The sequence below is a fragment of the Cydia amplana genome, chromosome Z, assembly GCF_948474715.1.
Source record: "Cydia amplana chromosome Z, ilCydAmpl1.1, whole genome shotgun sequence".
Classification (NCBI taxonomy): domain Eukaryota; kingdom Metazoa; phylum Arthropoda; class Insecta; order Lepidoptera; family Tortricidae; genus Cydia; species Cydia amplana.
This window is the reverse complement of record NC_086096.1, coordinates 26,547,861-26,573,573: the sequence shown is the minus strand read 5'-3', so window position 1 is coordinate 26,573,573 and position 25,713 is coordinate 26,547,861. Positions and strand designations below refer to the sequence as shown.

Genomic DNA, 25,713 nt, shown 5'->3' with positions numbered 1-25,713 from the left:
CTTAGCAACTTCTGCTGCTGACTGTACTAAAGTTTTAACATATTCAGGATCGGATTGCGTTATGTCGGACAATAATTATAACGATCGTGCTGGATTACCAAAACAGGTCCACAAGTCGGTCTAAATACCATTAGGGGAATAATGGTCTCCAACGTAATACTATCCAGGCGTCGCATGTTACCATCGAATTACTTACACAAGTGCAGAAATAGCTTATTGTACCGACTGGCAAGTGTAATCATAACACGTTCTCGGCTCGTATGGAACGAAAACATGTAGGTACTTAGGTAGTGAGCCAATGCAATAATTACACCTGTTAATTTGTGCAACTACAGTTACTACCCAAGTCTCGATTATACACCGTACAATAATAATCCGTCCGAATTTAACCATCGATTCTAAGAGTCTTAAGTGCCCGTTGCACCATCCTCAACTTGACAGACTGGTCAACGACACTCGGCGCGCCGCGGCTGTTTACTATGAAACTTTCCATACAATAAAATTTAGCGAACTCTAACGAAGACAGTTTGGACACTGGTTTGGACTCCTATAGTTTATTTTTGTTTACCACCAACCAATGGTATATATATATATTATATATACTCAAGTCTACAGCCCCTTGAAGCTGTGAAAAAAGTGTTATGCCGCAAGAAACGTATATTTCGACACTCCCAAGGGAATCAATATTTATAGGGTAGAGTTTATGCGGAAAGAGAAGAGTCATAGAATGTATTGGATCCCATACATTTCACGACTCTTCTCTTTCCACACAGACTCTATTAACCTAATAGAAGCATGAAATTTAGCAAGTAATATCTACTTATGTATGGCTTGAATTAGCTATGAATCGTATGTCTTTATCTGTCATTTTGACTTATGTATTTGTAAGAAAGGGATAAAACATAATTTAACTAAATCAGGCCCGTAAAGTTTTATGAATAAGGGGGTTAAACACTACAAATACAGGGAAAAATCAGAAAACTAGAGTTAGACCAAGATAAGTCTGCAGCGATTTTGTTAGCCCAGGCTGTGTTATTTATAGGTAGGTAGAAGGTAATGTCATAATTTCATAGAAGGTTGACGCTTAAAATAACATTTACGTAGCCTGGGCTAACAAAATCGCTGCAGACCTGCAGACTAACCTTGGTCTAAATCAATAAATTTGTAACTATCTATCTAGAATAAAAAAGTTAAATTTGTACGGAACCCTCGAGGGGCGAGTCCGACTCGCACTTGGCCGGTTTTTTATGTATCTATGTTTCCCGATCTCGCGAAAACGGCTGGACCGATTTCAACAAGGGCTTTACAGCTGATGGTCATTAAATCATGATGAGATCCTGGAGAAACCGAAGGCTCTCTAAATATTACATGCACACCTACAGTACGCACCAAAGGTACGCACACAGTGCCGGATTAACCAATAAGCAAAACAAGCACGTGCTTAGGGCACCACGTCTAGGGGGGCACCAAAAACGTAGGCAAAAAAAAACGCACAGGCTGCATTAGCATTGCAGTCTTAGTGGAGTAAGTACCTACAATCAATGATATTATATAACCATAGATAGGTTATACTCATACTTGAGGAGCACAAAAAATACTTCCATATTTATTTCTGTGCCTACGAAGAAATCTGTTATTATTGATTAGTTTTCTCATTACATCCATCTTTGTCACACTCGTTGATAAACATAAGGTCGTCCCTTTCTCTTTCGGTGTGCGGGAGCTCGTTAGTACGTGCACATTTCTCGTTTGTCCAGCCGCGTCTAAAGGAAACTTGTCCAATTTGTCACAAGTTAAGCGCTTCAATTTTGGAACGCCTATAACCTATCTTGAGTTATAAATCATTGCCTACAATATGAAACTTTTTGTACGTGTAGAAGTACCCATTATAACATGTAACTCCAGATGCACTTCGGATATCATCACACGTATAGCCATAGCTAAAAAAGCTTTCAACACCAAAAAACACCTATTCAAAGCGAAGATATCCCGAGATATAAGAAAGCGATTTATCAAGACCTACGTCTGGAGTATAGCGTTATACGGAAGCGAAACGTGGACATTAACCCAGCGTGATAGGGACAGATTGAACGCTTTTGAAATGTGGACATGGAGAAGAATGGAAGGTATAAGCTGGAAAGAGAGGAAAACAAATACCGAAGTATTGGATTTGGTAGGGGAAAAGAGATCCTTGCTGAAAACGATTGAGAACAGAAGGGGAAGCATGTTGGGGCACCTGATACGGCACGATACTTACATAAAGACTGTAATTGAAGGAAGAATAGAAAAAAAGAGAGGCAGAGGAAGGCCGCGACGTGCGTTTTTGGACCAAGCCAAAGAGAAGATCAACGTAGTGACGTATCAGGAGCTCAAAACAGTGGCAGAGAGAAGAACAGAATGGCGATTACTCCACCGACAAGAGCCAGGCTCTTAAAATTGTGATGATGATGATGAGAAGTACCCATCTAATAACGAAGGGTCGTAGGAGTAAGAGAGTGAGAGCACGTAAGAACGTCTTCATCGTAGACATTTGACCATACACGGAGGCCCTCAAGCTCATGGCCAAAAAAATCTTGCCGTCGGGCTTGCGGCCAGCCGATTTTTTCGACATAGATTACCGATTATATAGCGAATTTTGCTCTCTTGCACGCCAGATTTGTCGGCCAGGCCAAGTTGCTGCATAGCATAGCCGCGATCCTGCGACCTAAATTGTCAAAGTGTTATAAGGGGCCCCGCCGAAGCCGAAAACTATCCTATCAAGTCGCGCTTTCGAGTGATGCCAAAGAGCGAGCACTAGGAGAGCCGTGATTACATAGATTATAGATTCGTTTTCAAGCCACTCTTTTGCAGTTCGGCGTTATGTCTTATGCGAGGCCTTCCACCTTACGCCAAAGTCTATTTTCTGCCTCAATTACACTTGGGCTTGATCCAAGTCCAAGCTTTAGCTTTCCTCTCTAGCAGCTGGGCTTTCTGCCTAGCTCACACTTCGCCATTGGTTGGTATGATAACGCGCCGCGGTCGGACGCTCGGGACGTCCAGCCTTATGCGGAGCCTTCGGCCTCGTCCAGTAAAAATGTACAATTGTCTATCGAATTGCGTTTTTTCTATCGAAAAAATTTCGCGCTCGCTACGCTCGCGTTTTCAATATCATTCTAAAGGTTACTAGCGACCCGCCCCGGATTCACACGAGTTAACAAATATACACCTTCCTCTTGTCTCCCTCCATCAAAATCCGTTGCGTAGTTTTAAAGATCTAAGCATACATAGGGACAGACAGACAGCGGGAAGCTATTTTGTTTTATACTAATATGTAGTGCAGTCAACTTTGAGAGGGGTGACATTCGGATGGCGACTGCAGCAGCATTCCTGTTGCAAAGTTACTGCTGCAGCACTGTCAATTTCCGTGATAAAATGATGTGACGGATTGAAAATGACCGTCACTCAATTTACCAAGAAAATTCAATGTAATCTTGATGACCCTAGGGAGAGGGCACCATGGTCTAGAAATGCTTAGGGCACCAAAATACCTTAATCCGGCACTGTACGCACATCTACTTCTCGAATTATTATACCACTATAATATTAGAATAAGTATACCTATTTGCTTTCGGAAAGCATAACAAGGAACTGTAGATGAACTGAACACCATAATATGATGGCATTTCAAACTGTTTTGTGAAGGTGGTTCAATTCCTTAACTCCACTAGGTACGTTGCATAGAAAATGCCACAAACTTTACGATGACTGGTCTTTCGTGATATGATGTTAAAGACGAGTAGAATAATTAAGACTTTTAACTTCATTCGTAAATAAAAAAGAGGCTTCCGCTTGTACTGGACCGAAATTGCTACTAGATACCTCTATAAATGTATAGAGATAGATATGTAGTAACATATAATATACAAGGGCGGATCGTAGCTCATGGGGGTGAGGCTTGAAATAATAATTGACAAAGGTGATCACTGATCAGAGTGATCAGATGGCGTGGACTACACTACACGTTTTTTAATTATTATTATTTGCAAACTTTATGGCTTGCTGCACTCTTAGTGCACACGGCATCGAGGGAATATGGTCTCCAGATAGAGCAAACTGCAATTTTGAATATCAGTAAGTAGAGGTAGCCAATAGGTATAGGTTAATAGTTCTAAGGCCAATAAATACAAGCGGAGATAGATGTTCCTTAGAAGGATCTCGGACGGATGTTTGCAATCCTTATTATTCTTTCGTTTCTGATCATTAGTGTTCACAATGAGTGTTAGTGTTACTCCGGCGTAAGGTATCGAATGCGCGGTGTGGGGCGGTTATAAAGGCAGTGCGCGGCGGCACTCGGCAGTGCCTGTCCTGCAGTGCCGCCGCCACCATGTCCTCGGTCAACATGTTTCTGTGCGACGCCTGCCTTATTTTATTGGTCGGGATCGCATTCGCCTTCCCCGAAGACAAAGCTGTGGGGTAATGTCAACATTTTGTTATTTTCAAAAACCGGCCAAGTGCGAGTCGGACTCGCGCACGGAGGGTTCCGCACCATCAACAAAAAATAGAGCAAAACAAGCAAAAAAAACGGTCACCCATCCAAGTACTGACCCCGCCCGACGTTGCTTAACTTCGGTCAAAAATCACGTTTGTTGTATGGGAGCCCCAGTTAAATCTTTATTTTATTCTGTTTTTAGTATTTGTTGTTATAGTGGCAACAGAAATACATCATCTGTGAAAATTTCAATTGTCTAGCTATCACGGTTCGTGAGATACAGCCTGGTGACAGACGGACGGACGGACGGACGGACGGACGGACGGACAGCGGAGTCTTAGTAATAGGGTTCCGTTTTTACCCTTTGGGTACGGAACCCTAAAAATGGCCACTAGATTCAAATTTACCCTCGATGACAATTCCTAAATATAAATATTTGCGAAATATTCAACATTAAGAACCAACGTTTGGTTTGGTTTAGTGTTTCTCTGCATTTTCACTGCCAACCGACCTGGTTTAGTGCCTAAGATAAGTCATTCTTTTACAAGGAGTGGCAGCCGGTCGATTATCCGCAATCTATTTTCCCGACTTTTCCCTAAGTGCTCCAATTCCATTTTACACCGATCCGTACGAGAAATAGGCGGCTCCTAGGGCTCGAGATATAACATAGCCTACAGCGCGTTTCGCGTAATTCTAATTTCATGAACTTAAAACTCGTTATAGAAGTACAACGGGCTTACCAGAGCCGTTGAAGGGCAACTGTACGTGCGGCGGGTTCGACTCGCGCAGCGGGTCCGCGCCGCTGCTGGCGCACTCGCCCGGGCTGACGGTGGAGTGCGGCGCCGCGGGCAACACCAGCTGCGGCAACCTGTGCGTGGCGCTCGCCACCGCCACCCGGGCCAAGGGGCCCGAGGTGCTGTGCAACCGGATCAAGGCCTGCGACGAACTCAAGGTTGGGTCATTCATTATATTAACCACCTACATAGTTTCCTTTAACACTCAGTACCTACTGTGAACGAGGGTAACTTAAAGCTACAGTCAATATAAGCTACAGTAGATTTAATGTAATTAAATCCTAAATTATTTACTCATATAACAAAAAGTTAGGTGTTGATTGTAGTAGTGTGAAGTCTAGAAATTGTGCTCCTGAGTTTGGCAGCTGACTAGATGGCATTCCTCAACTGTGCGCTTCTCCAGAAACTTCCAAGCTCACACAGCTAAACTGTGGAATAAACTTGCGGTATTCCGATACGACCTTCAACACAAGATCTTACTCCCATCTTAAAGGCCGGCAACGCACTTGCAATCCCTCTGGTGTTGCGGGTGTCCATGGGCGACGGTAATGACTTATCATCAGGTGATTCGTCTGTTAGTTTGTCTCCAATATCATAAGAAAAGATGGCGCTGTACGACGCCATGTTTTGTGTCAAACATAAACTTTCGACGATCAGAGTTACCTCACAATGTACGAATCGGAGCCACACAGCTTCATAATACTAAATTAGGAGGCACTCGTAACTATTGAAATATTATGACCGACAATGACATTAGGGATTCCCGGGAATTCCCGGTTCTCGCCATACAAACTCAGTACCGGGAGCAATCCCTAAATGACATATATTGGTTTCACAATTTAGAGAGAGAGGTCAAAGAAGCGAATGGGACGAATAATAAGTGCCTACCCAACTTCCAGTGACGTTATAAACTAATGTTGTTTGTATTTTGCATTAAAGCTCTCCGTATTCTACAAGATCTGCGACGGTCCGTGGGTGCCCGCGAACATGACGGCTGAAGAGGCGCTGTGCTGCGAGAACTCCAAACCGAAAACGTGCGCCTCCGCCGTGTCCACGTCAAGCCCTGCGGCCTCCAGCCCCGTCACCGGGGCCCCCGTGTCAATCTAACGTCCCTCATTTGTCTTTGCTGTTTCCGAAAGTTAACGACACGGGAGAATCATTTCACGAACGATTTACGTTACCTAACACAACCACAAATAAAAGGCTCCCGTGTACTTATCTTTCGGACACTCGAGTCTGTATTACTCATCATCATAACACTGCCTACTCGCCATTTATATACATACCTAAATTCATGTGAAGTATAATAAAGGTTAAATAAATAAACTTTTTTAAAAGACCATTTACCATGTTCCTTTTAAAAATACATCGATGTATACTTAAAAACAATACTACGCAAATATCGCAAAACGTAACATTATATCTCTAATCTAGTACAAGTTATTTCATTGACATATTCTTTTAAAATTGCGTAAACTAAGGCTTTAAAAAAATTATTTTGCGTTAATAATATCCTATTATATAATTCATAATTGTTACGTGTTTAAAAAAACATCAAATAACGCATTCGATTCACGTTTGAATGAAATACTTAGGGATGTTAAAAGTACTAATGTGCAAGTTGCCGAGTTTCCAAAAATTTTGAAAACTTTCGAAAAATATCACAAATAACGAAGGAAGCTATTTAGAAATGGGAAATAATGTTCCCTATTTTATTATATGCGATGAGATTTTTTCGTCTGTAAATTTTCGCAATTCGTAAACTTTCTAACAGCACATCAGTAGCAAGTTACAAGTACTTGGCTTCTCCGCGAGAGAATCTCGAATCCAGGAGTTGAGCTTTTTTGATGACGGACTTCTTCTGCGCCTCGTCGAAGCGGTTCACCTGCAAGTCAACGTCGCGGCTGAACGGCCGCCGCTCCTGTTTTTCTTCTTTGTCAGCTTTCTGGAAAAAAACGCAATGTACTTAAAACTCGTTATAGAAGTACGGGCTTCATACCACCACACACACCTTTTACTATGAATACCTATATTTCGTTTTATTTAAACATTTAACCTCTTACCGTGTTTCTTTATTGAAAAACACCTTTGAATCACAATTATAATAGCATTATGATCATTTAGGTACAGTCAGCAGCAGAAGTTGCTAAGCGGGCGAGGTGTTCAAATGATCTTGACGCGACTTTATTGTTAAGAGAATAAGAGCGTATCAAGGTAATTTTGAACACCTCGCCCGCTTAGCAACTTCTGCTGCTGACTGTACATTAATTTTGGTTTCATAATAGTTACTATTTTTTAAAAGCGTTAGCAATAAAAATACACATTAAGTTTGTTTACACTTTATCTAATCCTAAAAAAAACGTAATTTACAGGGCAACGTAGTGCTTATAGTTCGTGGTTGCTATCGATAGGTATTTGCCCAAACATTCGTATGCATCTTTTTCCATGGCAAACGAAAGAGACGCAACCTCATTACGTAAACCTAAACCATGAAATAAATCGCCATAGCGAACAATATATGTGCACAGCAAAATACAACATATAATTTAAATAATTAAAAAGTTTCCATTAAAAAAAAAATGCAGACTGCATTTTTCTTTGCACGTTTGCATATCAATTACTTTTCGAACGATTTTAACCCTTTGACTGCCAAAGATCTCAACTAACACACAGTGTGGCTACCACCAGTTTGGCATTGACATAAACGCCACCGAGAACGTAATTTAACTTTCTATGCATCTCGCTCGTACTCGCATGTTAGTGCGCATATATTTCAGCAATTATTTCGTATTAACACGAAAATGACGAGGGTAGATACTTATATCAGGTTCCTACCACCAAGCATAAAAACAGTAAGTGACACCTGATAGTGAGCGGAATAGGTATATGACACCGTAAGATTGTGAACCCGTTAGTTTACAATCTAACGTAGGTTACGTTAGTTTATAATCTCCATACCGTCAGTTTATACTTTAACAAGCGAGATTATAAACTAACGAGTGTTTACAATTTTACGGTGTCATATACATAGACGCCTTTGGGAGAATACAAATACAATTCCGATCCGTTTCATCCGCAATATAAGCACGAAATCGGGGTTTGAATGAGATTGGGTTCGACGCGGACGTAATTAATTAGCGGGAATTGTATGAAGATACGTTAGAAGTCACGACAATTGAAGGTCATTCCTTCTGACGCAGTCATGTATACGAGCAAGTAAAGTTAAGAGTAAAACCTAACTATGTACCTATTGAAACTCACAACACAGCACCACTCACCTTCTTCTTCTTTTTTATTTTCTTTTCATGCATCTCAAGTAAAGACTCATCTCTCTTGTGCCTCTTCTTATGTTTTCTATAACAAAAAAAAAACGGTAAGAACATTAGTTGTTTTTAATATGCTATAATTTTTCAAAATATTAGGTGTATCTACTTCGTTTATTTTAGCATTAGAAAAAGGGTAAACAATCCTTCTTTTAGAGGCAACGGCAATTCTTGTGAAGATTTGTGTCTGTAAAGGGCGTCACACACGGTGAAGGTACTATAACTATAACATTTTATCTTAAGATGCCTGGATATAAAATATTATACTTATAGCCCTTATTATATTTATCACACACTGTTAAGCTATGACAATATATCCGCTCGATATCTTAAGATAGTGTAATATTATTGTATCCTTGTCGTTTGTATCATGTTCGTATGAAGGCCTTGCGATATATTTTGTATCTTAAGATAGCATGTGAAGATATATCTTGCATCGCTAGGCATCTTAACATAAAATTTCCATACCACTCGATAGCTTATGATACTTCTATGAAAATATATAGAATAGAATAGAATAGAAAAACGTTTATTGCAAAAACCATCTACATACATTACCACACATATAAATTTAAGAAAGATCTTATACACTAAACAGTTAAAACTATTAGTAGCTTAAACTAACATGCAATAATAATCGTTGTATTGATGCTGCTATAGAGGCTACAAATGGACACCACTCAGCATATGCTCTAACATAATATATATGCTATAGCGCTGGTCTTCCGTGGAGCCCAGGGCAAGAAGATAGCTCAGAACAGTAAAGGCAGTGTCAAAATGTGATTCAGTAGCTAATTAATATTTAACACAAATTACAAACTTATACATGAAGACAATGAAAAGGAAAAAAAAAATAGAAATTTGATATGGAAGTGAGTGGGTTGGGAATATAGTATCTTAGCCGCCTATGATAGCCCATACCATAGAGAAAAAAATACATAGAGTGCTCATGTATGGAGTACATCAGTTTCAGGGATGTTGCGAACATCCGCATCCGCATCCGCAAACGCGGAACATCCGCATTATTTTCAACATCCGCATCCGCATAAAATCGATGCGGAGCTGATGCGGATGCGGATGTCGAACAAGTTGGTACAGGAACGTCTTAGCGGCGGCGTAAGTGCTAGGTAATTTCGTCATTACCTATAACGAAATCGTCTAGATCCAGAAAAGTCGGCGTAGTTACTGTTTATTAAATATAACGCACCTATATTCTTGCTCAAATACTAAACGTTTCGTTTTTTTTAAATAAAAGAAGACTACAAATGTAATATTTGACGTTTTCTAAGTACCTAATCTTGACATCCGCATCCGCATCCGCGGATGTGAGCCTTTAAATATCCGCATCCGCGTCCGCGGATGTCAAAAAATCTGCATCCGCAACATCCCTGATCAGTTTTAGTACCAAAAAGACTATTAGCATCTAGTATCGAGTAGCGGAACTATCAGTACTGCTACTTGACAATAGATGTAGCAGTACTGATAGTTCCGCTACTCGATGCTAGACACTGAAATTAATAGTCTGAACTGATGTATGGAGTGAGCACTCTTGTCTTACTATATTTCTCTATGCCCATACACTGTATAGTGACTATAGTGAGTGATATATTAATATCTGGGAGTTTTTATACATATGTATAAAAACTCAAAAATGAGCGTTTTCCCAGAGATAAGACCTAGCTAGATCGATTTTTTGCCCCTGAAACCCCCATATTCCAAATTTCATCGATATTGTTAGAGCCGTTTCTGAGATAGCCGAAATATATATATAAATAAATAAATAAATAAACAAGAATTGCTTGTTTAGTATAAGAATAAGATAGTATCTTCGCCGTGTGGAAAGGAAACTCGCAAAATTTAACAGTACATTTATAAAAATCTTATTCATTGTATATATTTTTTCGCCTGGATGTGAAAAGAAATAACGTGTCGTGTGCAGAGAACACACACATACACACACACAATTTTATTTATCCGAATTTGACGAATAGTCATAATAACACTTTGCTCCTTATGACAGTTATGACCCAGGAATGCGTGGTTATAGTCTGTCGGGTTACTCGATCCCACGGTGTACGAGTATTATATATATGTAAGACAGTCATATACTGTAGTCGCAATGTTTGCTTATATATATTTATGTATATGCATGGCACGCATTTGCTATACCAAGATTCACAAAGATTGCAAGTAAACTCTTACTTTACAGCCTTCTCTTGTTCATCGTCTCTGCTGGCCAGCTGGCGCGACCTCGCCTCTCTCTGTAGAACTACATCAGGATCTTCTTCCTTTTCCACACCAGCTTTTTTTCGAGCCTTTTCTTCAGGTGTGTCAGTCCAGCTCGATCTAAAATCATAGGTAGGTAATATGGTTTAATGGCGAGCCTCAAATGCTAAATGCTACTCACTGACAATGGTTTGTTTTTATAATGATACATTCAATTTCCGGAGATATTTAGGCCCACTTGCACCATTCCACTAACCCGGGGTTAACCGGTTAAACAGAGTTTCCATGGTTACGAGTACAATGTGCAAGTGGGCCTTAATGGGTTACTCGCATTGACATAGATATCTAGGGACTGGCTTTACGGGCAATAATAATGAGGCATGACAGGGGCCAGTACAGCGGTGTGAAATCGCTACAACGCGATTGGTTGATGAGTTCGCATCACGCGCACGATTGGTTGACGAGTTCGCATTACGCGCGCTATTGGTCGCAACTAGTTGCGTTAGACTGCACGATTGGCTGGAATTCGTGAGTAGCACCGCTGAACTAGTACCATTTTTAGTGCCCCATTAGCCCGTCCTTAGATATTATACGTCAATGGTTACTCGTTAATCCGTAAGATATTTAAGAATGTAGAGAATTAAAAGCCTGACTGTATCACTCCAAAACAACGTTGGCCAAGAACTGTTGCTACCTGTTAGACATGTCAGGACCTTCCTTGGCCCTAAATGTTCGAGCTTCCAGACCCATATACTTTGCTTTTCCCTCTGGTAGCTCTAGCATCCACTGTTCTCGAGATTTAACCTTAGAACTTTGCATAGAATGTCCATCCATATTTCTAATCTTTATGTCTAAAGCTCTTTCCTCGAGGCGCCGGTGAGCATCTGACCACTTGCGCTCTGCTCCTGCAGGTAAAGGCCCAATGCCATCGTCATCAGAACTCTCACATTTTATAATTTCGCAATCATTTTCGGCCAGTTCTTTGCGCAGTTGGTCTGGGATGGAGGGACCTGTAAAGAAGAAAAAATTTGTATGATGGAATATGAGTTAAAAATATAAATAAATACTGTTGTCATCATCAGCAATAATATTTACCTATTTTTCTATCTCCCTTGCGAAGGTGGGGCGGTAACGCAGGCCCTTCTGTATTTGATGGTGCATGTCTGCCTGATTGTGAAACCAAGTGAGGAGGGAGGGCTGGACCACAGACATCAGTCTTTGAACTCATTTTTCCCCCCAAGTCTATTAATTCAACAGGCTCGACTTTAACAACAGATCTTTTGAGCTTATGCCTCAAGTCAGTTGGATCAATATCAAGGCCACTATGGGAGTCATCCTCACTTAAGATTTCACCTTCTTCATTGCTTTCAACTTGATTACTTTTCTGTGTTGATGTAACTTCTGTAGCATCAACATCAATGCTAGAGTCTGTTGTCACTTTGTTTTTTATATCAGTTGTGCTGCTTACTTCTATAGAAGTTGGAGTTTCATGATCTTTCTCTTCTTTACTGGGTTTTCCCTTTTTCCTGTGCTTCTTCTTGTGTTTTTTCTTTTTGGCTTGATGGAGTTCCTTTTCTAAATTGAGTAGTTTAGCACGAAGCTTTTCATCATCAGAAGAATCAATTTCACTAGTTCCATCAGATTTTTCTTTGATAACTGTTGGCTTCATGCTGTAATATGAACCAGGTTGCACATCCTCTGAATTATTACTATCACAATCTTTGTCAACTACTACAGGGCTTTCATTTCTCTTCTTCCTTTCTGTGGGAGTAGGTTTATGTATTTCAGACTTTTTGACTTTAACCTCTGGCGATGAAGACTCTCTGTCTCGGGTCCCTCTATCAAACTTATTTAAACTTTTAGGTTTCGTTGATAATTGTGCATTATTTTCTTCCCTTATTGTTAGGTTACGTTTTATCTCCTCCCTGATATCCCTTTTCTGTTCTAGAGGCCTGTGAGTTCTAGCTCTGGATGGATGATGTCTGTCTCTACTACTACTCCTATGCTCTTTTGTTTTTGATCTCTCTCTAGATATTCTTCTAGGCATGTGCCTTTCTCGAGATCTTTTTCTGCTAGGACTTCTGTCAATAGAATGTCTTCTTCGTATTGGAGAGTTTCTAGAGGCTCTATTTCTTTCTCTTGGTAGTCTATCAAATCTATCTCTCTCCTCCCTTCTTGTATTAGAATCTCTATGGAATCTGTCATGATCTGCACGTCTATCTCTCCCTGATGACCTTACATTGTGATCTCTTTGACCGGAAGCTTTATTTTGTTGATCATGTCTTTCAGATCGACCTTTGAATCTACCTGTCTCAGAATCACTGCTTGATTCATCAGAAAGCATATTGGTACCTAGAAGCAAAAATGGTTTTTATTACAGCTAAGAAGGTAAAAATAGACTACAAATGTTTCATATACTAGCTTTATTACATTATATATTATAATTATAGTATCATTGAAGGTTAAACATAATAGGTACTTTTATTTAAAACATTTTTGCAATTTTCTTTGCACTGTATCGGATGGATTTTAAAAATCCTGCCGTAAGTATTCCTTTTAATGACTGCCTCACACTAGATTGCCATACTAAATCTTTAAGGATTTGTCTTAATATGATAGCACAATCAATGTCATATGCGACGGCACGGAGGACGTCTTCCATATCTTGTTGGAGACCCCCATGGTTCCAAAACTTCACGATCCGCTGTTGTGGGACCATGGGCAGCTGCATCAAGTGATGTAGTTTTGTTTCTGGATGCAAATCTTGATGGCATTGTGCTTCTCCCGAGGGAAAGTCTACATAGGCATGGAATTGTTGCAAGATTGGTCTGTATAGTTCACGGAAATTTGCTAGTTGCGGTTGAACAATATTCCTCACTTTGTTCTTATTCTCTCCAAAAGTCATTCTAAAGTCTCCAGCATAACTCAGATTAGAAATGGCAAAGTAAAAGTCATACTCTGAGAAGGTTTCCGGTAAGATAAGTAAGGTGGTATGAACAGCAGAACGTAGATTTGACTGCAAGGCATTTTGTAACTGAGAGCTATTTGTTTCCTTTATGATTTCCACAGGTTTGTGTAGCCGACCAGCTAAATACAAGTCATTCCAATCTAGGAGATCAGCAATCAGGTCTTTTTGTGAAACAACTCCATACTTAATGGTAACATTTTCTTCCTTGAGTTCCACAAGAGTGTTAAAATAAACCTTAGCTCCCCAGTTCTCTTGAAATCTCGCAACAAATCCTTTACCTAAGAACCGTAGAGCGGAGTAATGAGAAGGGTTTTGCTCGATGTTAGCTCCATGCCATCGGTGGGAGTTATCGACGCAATAAATAAGGTCTATCATGTTGTGCTTTTTCACGTTGCCTATTTGAGGTTTCACAGCTGATCCATATGCGAAACAAAAGGTAAAATTTTGGGGAAATCTCGTGAGGATTCTATAGTACAGTGGCGATACATCTTTTGCTATCCCTGCCACTTTTATCGCTGTTGATGTCATTTTTAATAGATGATTAGGTATTTATAGTAAAAAATAGTTTGATCAGCTGACCTGTAATTCGGATTTAAACGTGCCGAGTTGTTACTGCTGAACGTAAAATCTTGCTCGAAGCGTAGTGTTTGTAGCTGCTGCGTTTATAGATCGATGGCGAATATGTTTTTAATTTGTGATTTGGTAGAATTAATATTTCAGTCCTTATAAACCACTTATCGCACAAATAATAGGCTTGGTATACTGAATAGTGCCAGTCAGGATCGGATAAACACGTTCTTCATGAGCTACGAGTGACAAACCAACATTTGAACGGATGGCACATCACCACCATATCACCCATATGAAAATGGATGTCTTTTTTTTTTCTCATAGACTCATAGATATGTTGTAGACTAGAGTAGACGTCCATATATTGTCTATAGCCAGCTAAAACGCTTGACGTACACATTTCTGAATTTAAAGCCCTGACACACTACCGCACCGCAGCATAGTTGCGGTGCGGTAGTATGTTATGGCTTTAAAGCTAACCGCAGATGCACAGAATTTTCATTCGGTTTCCGTACGGAATGACAGGTGGGAATGGGAACGTACGTCGCTCTACATGCATAGCGCTGTCTCGAAACCGAACGAAAATTCGTCGCGTCGCCAAGTTTACTGTGCGGTGCGGTAGTGTGTTATGGCTTTAAGAAAAGAAGACAGATCTTGAATTGAATCTAGTCTATGATATAATATTATTTGACATTAAAAAAATAAGGTAGACGGATAATGTACTCGGTTTCTGTTTTTCTTATTTTCGTATTTTTTTTTGTTGAACGTAAGCTATACATTGATTTCCTCTTGTAATCGAAAGTTTTCGCTGTATAAATTTGTCCGATTTTCATGATAAGGACAAAATCTATTGTGAACCATTAGACTGATCACGCGTTATGTCGAGTGCGGATCGGATTGACTTTGAAATGGAAGTTGAAGTCGAGAGTGCATCATCGGGGCCCGCGGCGGAGCCCCCTAATCCGACGTCGCCATCAGCACCCATTCCAGCTGCAGACAACAAGAGCGTGGTAGTTACTACCGCGACGTCTGGTTCTGTTACCGTGTCCCTTCATCCGTTAGTCATTATGAATGTTTCCGAACATTGGACTCGACTTCGAGCACAAGAGGGCTCACCACAAACCGGTAAGATGGAACAATAGTGGTTTACAAAAAAAATGTGATTTTACAGTCATTTCATAATTATATTTATTCAACCTCACTTTTAACCTCAATTTTGACTGCTACATTATAATGATAAAACTTATTGATTTTATTAAAACAAAGCTTTTGTATTATTCAGTACATTAAACTATTATAATTTAATGAATTACTCTGCATAAGACAAAAAAACCAGAAAGGTTTAATAAAATATTGTGGATTCCTGTTGTTTACTTCACTATTATTGGGCTACCTACAATATAATAGCAGTTACCAATGCTACTATGAGAAATAGGTGCCAGATATTATGAGGGTTGGTTTACCTTACTGCGCATTACCTAGTTTAATTAATGTTATTTTAATATGTTAATTTTACCTTTGATTTTTTATTTTCACAGTAATCGGAGCTCTCATTGGGAAGCAAAAAGGTCGTAACATTGAAGTTATGAATTCATTTGAACTAGTGTTCAGTGTCATTGCGAATGACATTATTATAGAGAGAGATTATTATAATTTAAAAGAAGAACAATGTAAGTAAATTATATTTCATTTACAGAAAACATACTCATTTTATTAAGCATGCAATAATAATATGGGCTTAAAGACATACTTAAAATTCTTGCATTTAATACAATATAGATATAACTGCTAACTCGATTTAATAATTGCAGTGGCTACAGGGCTGAGTTACTGCACACAAAAATTAAATTGTTTTTAATATTGTTTTCAGTTAAACAAGTATTCTCTGATATGGACTTCCTGGGCTGGTACACCACGGGAGACACTCCCACGGAGCGGGACATTGCTGTGCATAGGCAAATCTGCGACATCAATGAGTGTCCTGTTATGCTAATGTTAAACCCAGCTGGACGAAATGGTGATGTGAGTGATCTTCTCTTTGCAGTACACTCTGACAATTCTATTCATTTATTGGATAGATAGTATTACTGTGGTATACAGAGTAAAAGAAACTGATTTTTTAAGGCTTATTTTAATGACAATACCGCAGTATGATATAAATCCAACAAATTTAATTTATATTGTAAGTACTAATAATTTATATTTCTCTGAAAAAATATCTGAGTCACAAAATATTATTCAACTCATTATTTCTTAGCAAATTGATATCAGGACGGCAAATATGAGACTTATACTGTTTGTGGCTGGCAAATTTAGACACATGAGAGTTGAGGGTCTGCTGTCTGTTTATTCTATGTATCAACCCCATTACCTAAATGTGTTACAAACCTGATACACCTGCCCTAGTAGCACGGTCGCATTTTTATCGTTTATCACCATGCCTGTCACGTTCTAACAAGTATGTACGTGCGAAAATGACGGGCATTAGTGATAGTCGATAAAAATGGAACCGTGCTGAGCCCGCTGCTTCATATTGTCAATACATTTTATAATGTGAAATGTAATGTTTAAGGCTAAAGCAATAAAGATTTATATTTAATCGGAAACTTGAAAACACTTGAAACATAGTGTATACAAATACATGTTTGACTAATGATTTTAAATTCATTCTGATCTTTTTAGGGCTCTGGAGCCAAAATTGCAAAAACGGAACCCTAATAGTTGAATCATGATTGTATGTCACAGCCATTCGACTAACAAAACTATTAGGATATTAAAGGCACACAGCACAATAATTTTGGGGCATTATTCTTTTTTTGCTCTGCAATGGCTTTAACAGTGGATTATTGTTTATTTTTTTAATTGATTACCCACTTAGCAACTATTGCACTGTCAGCAGCAATAGTTGCTAAGTGGGTGAGGTATTCACAATGATCTTGACGCGACTTTATTGTTAAGCGAATAAGAGTGCGTCAAGGTAATTTTGAACACCTCGCCCGCTTAGCAACTTCTGCTGCTGTCTGTACACAAATAAATGCTTTTTGGGTTTCCGTATCTGGAGAGATGGACCAATTTATTTGCACCGCGCAATGCTCTTTAAACCTACCTTGTGCCTATTTATAAGCTTTCATCAAGTATATATTGAATAAAATTGTCAATTATTTTAACATTGTGTTACACCTGCGAAGTTGATAGGCTATGTGTTTGTTACAGCAACTTCCTGTAGTATTGTATGAGTCCGTGATTGATGTGGTACAAGGCAGGGCTACAATGCTCTTAGCTCCGCTCACTTACACATTAGCAGCAGAGGAGGCAGAGAGAATTGGTGTCGACCATGTGGCAAGGGTGTCTTCAGGAGAAGCAGCTTTTAATAGTTTAGGTAAGAAATTAGCCTACATCTTTTTAGGGTTTTGTACCAAAAACGTAAAACAGCAAATTAATGGCTTTGGTTTCATTGTACCTTAATTCCGTTATACCCATACCGACGTTACGCCCTGCGACAAAATTAAAAACACGTTTTAATATTTCTGTCATTATACCAGAAACAACCTTAAAAACTATGGGCTACAAAAAACTAAATATACAATACTAGATAAGCACTGAGTAAATTGTTATAGTGGCCGAGCACCTAACTGCACAGCGGTCAGCCATAAAGATGTTGGTGTCTCGGGTGCGCGCGGTGCTGGCCACTGTGCGCGCCATCCGCGACGGCGCGCTGCCGCCGCGGCCGGGCCTGCTGCGCGAGGCGCGCGCGCTCGCCAACCGACTGCCCCTCCTCACCTCGCAGCAGTTCCGCACGCACTTCTATCATGTAAGCATTTCTACCGGTCCACGCTAACACTACTGACATACTGCCAACTACTTATACAAATTACAGACTATTAATAGGGTGAAAGATTTAAGAGATAGAGCACAGCCAGCAGCAATATATGATCAAGGTGTTGTGTGTACTGATCTGTAAAATCTAATCATTGTATGAAACTTCTGACACAACTATCAACTATAGCTACAGATAACAATAGACATATAAAACTGCCTCACAATACAGTACACAATATCTGTTAGATAACCCATCAGCCGCGTATTACAACCCATCAAGCTACTCTAAATCCATATTGTTCTTTTTCAGCAATGTAACGACGTGGCGCTCATGACATACCTCGGCACCATCACGAAGGGGTGCAACGGTATCAACCAATTAGTAAATCGATATAATGTACTTTATGACAGACAAGGAATGGGTCGCCGTATGAGAGGACTCTTTTTTTAAACAAAATGCATATTCATACAATGAGAACAACAGTAAGTAGTGCACATCAAAATGTCCAAACGGACCAACTAGCGACTGAAATGTTAGTGTCGGTGTAAAGATTTTTGTATGTTTTATATGCTTAAGCGAAATTATTTTCAATGCTCGTGCCAGGCCATCAGATTACAAGAAATATCCAAAATACAGATTTGAGATGTACACTGGTCAGTGAACAGGTTTAGTGAATTGAAGTTAAGTTTGTACCTACATTATTACTTATGTTTAAATCTTCAAATGTCATAACGATGTATCACTAATAATTTTGTCATATTGATAAAAATTATTTAATTTATGTTGATTTAATTGGCTCTTCCTTTTAGGTAAAGTACAAAGTCACAATATATACCGTAAGGAGTATGAATATGCCTATTGATTAGAAATTTAGTAAGAATGACTATTATTCTCATTCCGTGCCTAAGTATATCAGAATTCAAGCAAAAGTACATATAATTATAATTTGCAAATGAAACATGTTTCATATATTGTATTTTCCCGTGTTTTTAACTATTACATGTTGTTTAAATATTGCACTTAAGCACAGGTTTTTTTTTTGGATTTTCACACTTACCTAATAAAAATAATAACTTAATGTATGCATTTCTAACTTATAGAAACAAAGGTGCCTAAAGTCTATTTTTTTATTCGGTAGACTGAAATGACAGTTCATAGTATGAACATAAAACGTCATTTCATACTATGAAATGTCATTTTAGTCTACCGAATAAAAAAATAGACTTTAGGTCAGTCAGTTGTCAGTTGCTGTGTGTCTCGTTCGAGTTCTTAGCGTCGTGCAAAATGCAACACAAATAGTTTGGGTACAGAAGTATATCTAATTGTAGGTCGTTTCGCGGTAACGGTAACTGACGCGGATTTAATATCAAATAGTGCGAGTACAAAACCTCGCGCCAGCTCTTGTGAACTCATTTATACTCATGGAAACTGCCACGATCGATCTTGCTGACATTGAGAAGCATCCATACATTGCACAATACAGCGTCAACTTGGTTATATTATGGTTAACTAATGTAATTAATGCGAAAGAGGGCAAATATAGCAATTTTTTTATTTATTTAATAATCTTGCATTGTTGACTTACAATTATGTGTATCACCTGCCGTAAACTAGAGTAACGACATATATTAGGAAATGAATACTGTTCCTTTTTTTTTCAATGTACTCGTCAGGGATACAAATATATATGGTGCAGTAAAAGTAGAATTATACCAAAATATCAATATTTCTTTATAAACATACTATACAGTCAAGGTTTAAAATATCGACACAGATAAAGTGCCAAAAAGATGTACACACGACATTCCTGCCCGTGAACATATTTTTGGCATTTGTCCGTGTCGATATTAACACCTAGACTGTACTTAACGACGGTTTAATGGCTAGTTGGTCCTTGGATATATAAATGTATAAGTAATGTAATAGGTTTTTTACTAGTGCAAGTGCTTGGGAATATAGTTTAAGGCATATTTGCGCTACGGCCATTTTATATTATATGTTCTCATTTGGGTACTTAGAGATCATACATTTTATATATTTTATTGGAATGTAAAGTGTCATTCAATAGAACTTGCTAACTATGTAAACAAAAGTTACTAGTAAATTGACATTCAGAGTCAATTATAGTATGGCGGTTTGTTTACATAGTTAGCAAGTTCTATTTAATGACACTTTAGTTGAAAACAGCCTGCAGATTAGGTAACACTAGTGCTCATAAGATACGCCACTTTCATATAAAATAGAAAACAAAATCCATTGACATTTTAAACATTGTAATTTGTGTTATTTATATTTCATAATTTATTTAAAACGTTATTGTACATAACGAGTTAGGGCAACAGCTGAAGCTGAGTGAATGCTTTGCAAATTCTCCTATGTTAACCACAGGGTCTATCAGAAATATGTATCAACAGAAATTATTTCTCTATATATAATCTTCTAAATTTCAATACACTCGTTGTTTCTTGTAAACGAAAACAAATGCAATGTTCCAATTTAATATGATTTAAACATCCAATTGAATAAGTACCTACTAATATAGGTAGGACCTTGAGCCTTAAGGCCACTTGCACTATTCACTAACCCGGGGTTAACCGGTTTAACTTGGAGTTACCATGGTTACCTTACCAGTACACTGACACTGGTTTAACAGTTTAACCGCTTAACCACGAGTTAGGAGGATGGTGCAAGTGGGCCTTAGGAGGATAAATGTTGAGTTTGTTGTGAGCTTGATTCTGTCATCTTAAGTAGTTTCTACATCATAGATGACCTTAACTTGGGTCGAGAGTGGCGTATCTGTCATAGTGGTATGTAATCTTCAATGGTATTCCCAGGTTTACCAGGTATACTGCGTTTTTTTAGCATTAGAAAAAGGGTAAACGATCTTGACCCGTCTTTTTATTGAAAACCCCTTTAAAAAATTTAGTAATTATTACTTATGAAACCAAAATAATGTAAATGGTCATATATGCTGTAATATAATTGTTGGTACATATTTCCTGTGACTGATTTTCCAAAAGTGTTTTCAATAAAAAAACACGTCAAGATTGTTTACCCTTCTTCTAATGCTAAAAAAACGAACATAGACCCAGCTAAGTATAATGCTGCCCTAGCGCAGAAACGGTTTAATGAATGGATTAAAGTATGTGTTCAATGGTATGTTCCTTTCAGATTTACTCCGAATGTACATTACATAAATATACATACTAAAGATGTTTCACTTAATTCAGACTTTTAATTGACGCTGAACATCACAGATATAAGTGTAACCTACATACTAAACTAAATGTAATTAAACGGAGAATTGCCGTATGCTCGGATTTTCAAGTCATAGTGCCACCCCAAACCAACCACACCAAACTTTCAAGCACGTTTTCAATCCCTATGCTGCCTGTCACTCTGACCTCCACCGATGAGCAGCTGCCAAGGGCCTGGACCTAGGAATAACGTTTGCAGCGTCTAGGTATTTGATAAGATTACTCTAAATAGGTACCTATTTATACTCGTACATATAATGTGCATATAATACGCTTAATATCATTATGTTAGGTCCGTTAACGGACTTTGGAGTTCAAAACAGTATCGTTACCGGCGTATCAACAAATTAAGATATAACAACAAATTTATATAATGTATAAACCTAATGCAAAAATTACAAACAATTAGGGTCGGTTGCACCAAATTGTTTGTCATCGTTAAAGAGTTCGCTAAATTTTATTGTACGGAGTTTCTTAGTAAACCGCCGCAGCGCGAGCGCGAAAATGACAAGTCTGTGGGTGCAACTGGCACTTAATCTGTAGAATGCAACCAGCTGTAGAATGTAAACGCTTTTACCTAGTACAAAGAAGAGGTGAAGTCTAAGAAAAAATTGTGCTTCGATTTGATAGCTAATGTAGATCTCGTTGTTGTCAAATATTGAGCTTTGACAATTAAGTCAGTAGAAACCATAACGCCGTATAGGGCATCTACGATTAGGCAGAAGACTAGATAGAAGAGGTGTCCTAACTATTAGTGCGGGGTCTCCAGAACAGTGTCGTCTGCAATGTCTGCATAATTATTAGACTGGGTTTCTTGGGACACCGAGGTTCAGAAGTCACACTGCGGTCTAATGTTTCTGTTCTAGAGACCCTGCACTATATCAATAACTCATGTAGTTATTACTGGTGGGTTAAAAAAAACATTAGCCATATTTAATTTTATTTTATTTTTCATCACTGAATTTCGTTAACCTTTTCAACGCCAAGAGCCACTAAAGTGGCGAGTGCTGTCGTGCCCATGACGCCAACAGCCACTAAAAAGGCTATGACGGACGCTGTCAAAGCAATTTTCCTGCTGACAGATAAGGTTTATTTTCGCTCTTCATATTGCAACCATTTGGCGTATAAGCCACATTTTAGCATGGGACGAAAAGCTTTGAAAAGGTTAAGTAGTAGGTACATTTCCAATTACGGAATTACAATAACGATTAATTTTGGACACATTTGAGATGCGAGCAATGGAAGACCATCGGATTAACATTGTGTGGGATGAACTCTTGATTATGGTGTGCTATACATTACATGCCTTACGCTTTACTGTTAGTATCAATATATTATATGAAGCTACCTCCATTATCTCGGCCTCTATTAATTATTTATATTGATTAAAAATGTTATTCAAAAATCCAGTAGGTGTATTTTTACGATTTAATTTCGTATAATTATGACTAAAGTACAATGTCCGCTACAGATCGTCGGCATATACGAACTAGTAATACCGTGATGTGATCTGATTTATAAAAAATACAAACTCGATATTAATTTTCTAATTTGTATGTATAATTAATTACCCATATTAATATTAAGTAGAGTATTTAGATCCTTTGAAGAACATGTATGTCCTTGCTTGCTTAGACATAATACGGAAAACAGGTTCTTAAAATTTTTATTATTTATCTGTTCTGAACTAAGGCAAAAAATACCGTAACACTTGGAGCACGGTTAGCACGAGTGACCAGGGACTGGAGCGATACCATTTATAAAGTCGCGCGTAACGCTTAATAATGTCAAGTTTTACCGTACAGGCGGTGACACTAGTAGATTGTTAACCAAGGGATGAAAGGCACTCATTTCTGCCTCAATAGTCCGAGGCTGAAATGATGCCTTTCACTCTACTTTTCATTTCGAATACAAGGAAAGTAAAATACATGTGTGGTTTTTTTTAAACATGACTAACTATAATTGTTATAGCATTTCTTGAGGCTACTTTCAATTACTTAACCAATTAGGTTAAAATAACGTTCTTTATGGAATGGGGAGTTAAATATCAGAATGGAAGTTGTATATCAAATCCATTTAAAACCAAAATTCAATGGCTTATCGTAAATAAAAAAAAAAAATCCTACTTGAAAAGTAAAATGCTTTAGTTTAGAAACGTTTCAATTTCTGCACCTTTTTTAGAACAACAATGACTCTTTTTCAGAGCATTTAGAAGTGAAAAATAACAAGATGATTTGTAAGTCGCGCATTTTTTAGGGAACGAATGTCCCACAACAAGTGTCGGCAAATGTCGCTTTAGTGCCCATACCTATTTAATTATGTTTAGGTTTGTTTTGAGGTTGCGTCGCCGCGTTGTTTTCGTTTGGAATATTGAAGAAAAATATGCAACTAACTACTGCAACTCAATACGTAACTACTCGTAACTATGGAGTGAGTGGTTAGCGTTAAATGAGTGCAATGGTACATTTGTGCAGTTGCCATGGGGTTTCCTCGTAGTTACTACCCGTTCACTTAGAGTTGGCCGTCGGACGTTACATAATGAGGTCACAGTTATAATTACTAGTACTGTCGACGTATTTTTTAACTTTATTAAAAAATAACTGATGTTAATAAATTAACTAAGTTGTAAACATGTAGCAGTCAAGTGGATAAGGTGTCAGAGGGGGTGGTGCGGGGAAGCGGGCCGGTGAGGTAACGGCCAACTTGAAGCGAATGGGTAGTACATAGGGACAGTGAACGGGGAATACGACCCTCCAGAGTTGGGGCACTTATACACATGTATAGTGTGTGAATATTTTCAAATTGAAAAATATTCTTCAAATATGTAGCCTAAATTATTAATATTGCTTTACTTGTACTATATTATTAATAAGTATTAATAAGTGATGGTACCTTGTAACACATATGTAGTTATTATGCGTTTAAGATTATTTACTTATTTTTTTGTAATTATGAAGCTACAGTACCTACCGATAGGTAGGTAAACGGTATGTCGAAATTGTAAAAACGTTTCTCTTTTTTTAAATATAATTAGGTACCTACAGTCGCCATCAGATGTATCGGAGCGGCTAAGGCGCTCACAAATATCTGAACACACCTCTATTGTCAGGGCGTTAGCGTGCACTTTCAGATATTGTGAACGCCTTGGCCGCTCCGATATATCTGATGGCGACTGTACCTACAGGTTCAAATCATTTGCATAATTGCAGATATAAGCAGTATTGGTATCAATCAAACATTACGAGTATTACGACAGACCTGTACGGATATGATGGTCGTTCTTGTCTACGTGACAGCGTGATAAAACGGTGTCCGTCACTTTCTTTCCCACGGTGTTAAACAGTGACAGTTATTTTATCACGTGGATAAAGATGGATAAAGCTATCCATAATAGGCTGGCTGTTAGTGTATGAAATTCGTGTGACGTAGAGCGTATTACTTACGTGCTCTCCTTACCCTGTACCTACTGTGAACCTACACCTACCTAATGGGTAGGTTGTAAAATGCGCGGTGTGATTTTGGGAAAGGATACACGCCCAATTTTATTTGTCAGTTTCCCTGCGATTTAGTGACTTAAATCCTGAATTACACACGGTCGTATTTGCCCATGTTATGTGTAAGTATGTTTTTATTGTAAGTATGGTCTTTACCACACATAGATGAAAACACAGAAATACTTGCGAAGATACAACGGCGATCATGGAAAGTAAACATACACTAAGTCACTTTAATAAAATGGAAATTTCCTTTATTTTTTGTGAAATTTTCCATAAGTACGTGTCCGAGAACTTTAAAGTTTGAAAACTTTCCACAACTTGCAAGTTGCAACCTGTAGTAAAGGACATAATATATATATTATGTGCTCTTCCACAGAACCACTACCCGTATGATGACCTAAACATCCGGCAATTATTTATGCAAGGTGAAAAAGGCCTTTTTAATGAGGTGCGGAAGACTACCACGCTGGTAGTCATGTAGTAAATGCTAAATGTATGCATATCACAAACTTCCACCTCTATCCACTACTGCTACAAAGGCAGAACTCAAAATATGTATCCGGTTTCGATTTTATACTCTGTCAAGCAATTTCCGTCAGTAGAATAGAGCGGCAAATTTAAACAATGTAGGCGCGAAGGGTTATCGTCCCGTAGAAAATTTTAATTTTGCGCTTTTTTCTACTGACAAACTTGTTTGACCGTGGCTATATATATGCTATTTAATTAGAGATGCTCTATTTACTGAAATACGTACTCGCCGAGCTCTCGAGCTGTCTCTTCACATGCCAAA

General features: G+C 38.4%; 4 protein-coding genes across 4 annotated transcripts; 2 read left to right on the top strand and 2 right to left on the bottom strand.

The window, feature by feature from the left end:
- The first annotated feature begins 4,311 nt into the window (after positions 1 to 4,311).
- On the top strand, positions 4,312 to 6,451 carry LOC134661395 (uncharacterized). Its single transcript, XM_063517463.1, has 3 exons — positions 4,312 to 4,452; positions 5,192 to 5,420; positions 6,202 to 6,451. Exons 1-3 carry the CDS (start codon positions 4,364 to 4,366, stop codon positions 6,367 to 6,369), a joined length of 486 nt encoding a protein of 161 aa, XP_063373533.1. The 5' UTR covers positions 4,312 to 4,363; the 3' UTR covers positions 6,370 to 6,451.
- Positions 6,452 to 7,015: 564 nt separating this feature from the next.
- LOC134661381 (serine/arginine repetitive matrix protein 5) lies at positions 7,016 to 14,580 on the bottom strand. The gene is made up of 6 exons (XM_063517435.1): positions 14,359 to 14,580; positions 11,907 to 13,163; positions 11,506 to 11,821; positions 10,788 to 10,931; positions 8,541 to 8,616; positions 7,016 to 7,207 (listed from the first exon to the last, which is right to left on the bottom strand). The coding sequence occupies exons 2-6, from the start codon at positions 13,153 to 13,155 to the stop codon at positions 7,052 to 7,054; spliced, it is 1,941 nt and encodes a 646-aa protein (XP_063373505.1). The 5' UTR covers positions 13,156 to 13,163; positions 14,359 to 14,580; the 3' UTR covers positions 7,016 to 7,051.
- On the bottom strand, positions 13,207 to 14,342 carry LOC134661387 (phosphatidate cytidylyltransferase, mitochondrial). Its single transcript, XM_063517452.1, has one exon. It carries the CDS (start codon positions 14,305 to 14,307, stop codon positions 13,297 to 13,299), a length of 1,011 nt encoding a protein of 336 aa, XP_063373522.1. The 5' UTR covers positions 14,308 to 14,342; the 3' UTR covers positions 13,207 to 13,296.
- Positions 14,581 to 15,051: 471 nt separating the features above from the next.
- LOC134661714 (COP9 signalosome complex subunit 6) lies at positions 15,052 to 18,625 on the top strand. Its single transcript, XM_063517886.1, has 6 exons — positions 15,052 to 15,474; positions 15,888 to 16,019; positions 16,220 to 16,371; positions 17,563 to 17,728; positions 17,967 to 18,160; positions 18,479 to 18,625. Exons 1-6 carry the CDS (start codon positions 15,228 to 15,230, stop codon positions 18,617 to 18,619), a joined length of 1,032 nt encoding a protein of 343 aa, XP_063373956.1. The 5' UTR covers positions 15,052 to 15,227; the 3' UTR covers positions 18,620 to 18,625.
- The last annotated feature ends 7,088 nt before the right edge of the window (positions 18,626 to 25,713 follow it).

Excerpts from the sequence above, each read along its gene's own strand:
- LOC134661714 (XM_063517886.1), top strand. The coding sequence starts at position 15,228 with ATGTCGAGTGCGGATCGGATTGACTTTGAAATGGAAGTTGAAGTCGAG. Across the intron at positions 15,475-15,887 it reads AGAGGGCTCACCACAAACCG|TAATCGGAGCTCTCATTGGG; the intron begins GTAAGATGGAAC and ends TTATTTTCACAG. Across the intron at positions 17,729-17,966 it reads AGCAGCTTTTAATAGTTTAG|TGGCCGAGCACCTAACTGCA; the intron begins GTAAGAAATTAG and ends AAATTGTTATAG.
- LOC134661387 (XM_063517452.1), bottom strand. The coding sequence starts at position 14,307 with ATGACATCAACAGCGATAAAAGTGGCAGGGATAGCAAAAGATGTATCG.
- LOC134661381 (XM_063517435.1), bottom strand. The coding sequence starts at position 13,155 with ATGCTTTCTGATGAATCAAGCAGTGATTCTGAGACAGGTAGATTCAAA. Across the intron at positions 11,822-11,906 it reads CAAGGGAGATAGAAAAATAG|GTCCCTCCATCCCAGACCAA; the intron begins GTAAATATTATT and ends TCTTCTTTACAG. Across the intron at positions 10,932-11,505 it reads GGTCCTGACATGTCTAACAG|ATCGAGCTGGACTGACACAC; the intron begins GTAGCAACAGTT and ends CTATGATTTTAG.
- LOC134661395 (XM_063517463.1), top strand. The coding sequence starts at position 4,364 with ATGTCCTCGGTCAACATGTTTCTGTGCGACGCCTGCCTTATTTTATTG. Across the intron at positions 4,453-5,191 it reads CCCGAAGACAAAGCTGTGGG|AAGTACAACGGGCTTACCAG; the intron begins GTAATGTCAACA and ends AACTCGTTATAG. Across the intron at positions 5,421-6,201 it reads AGGCCTGCGACGAACTCAAG|CTCTCCGTATTCTACAAGAT; the intron begins GTTGGGTCATTC and ends TTTGCATTAAAG.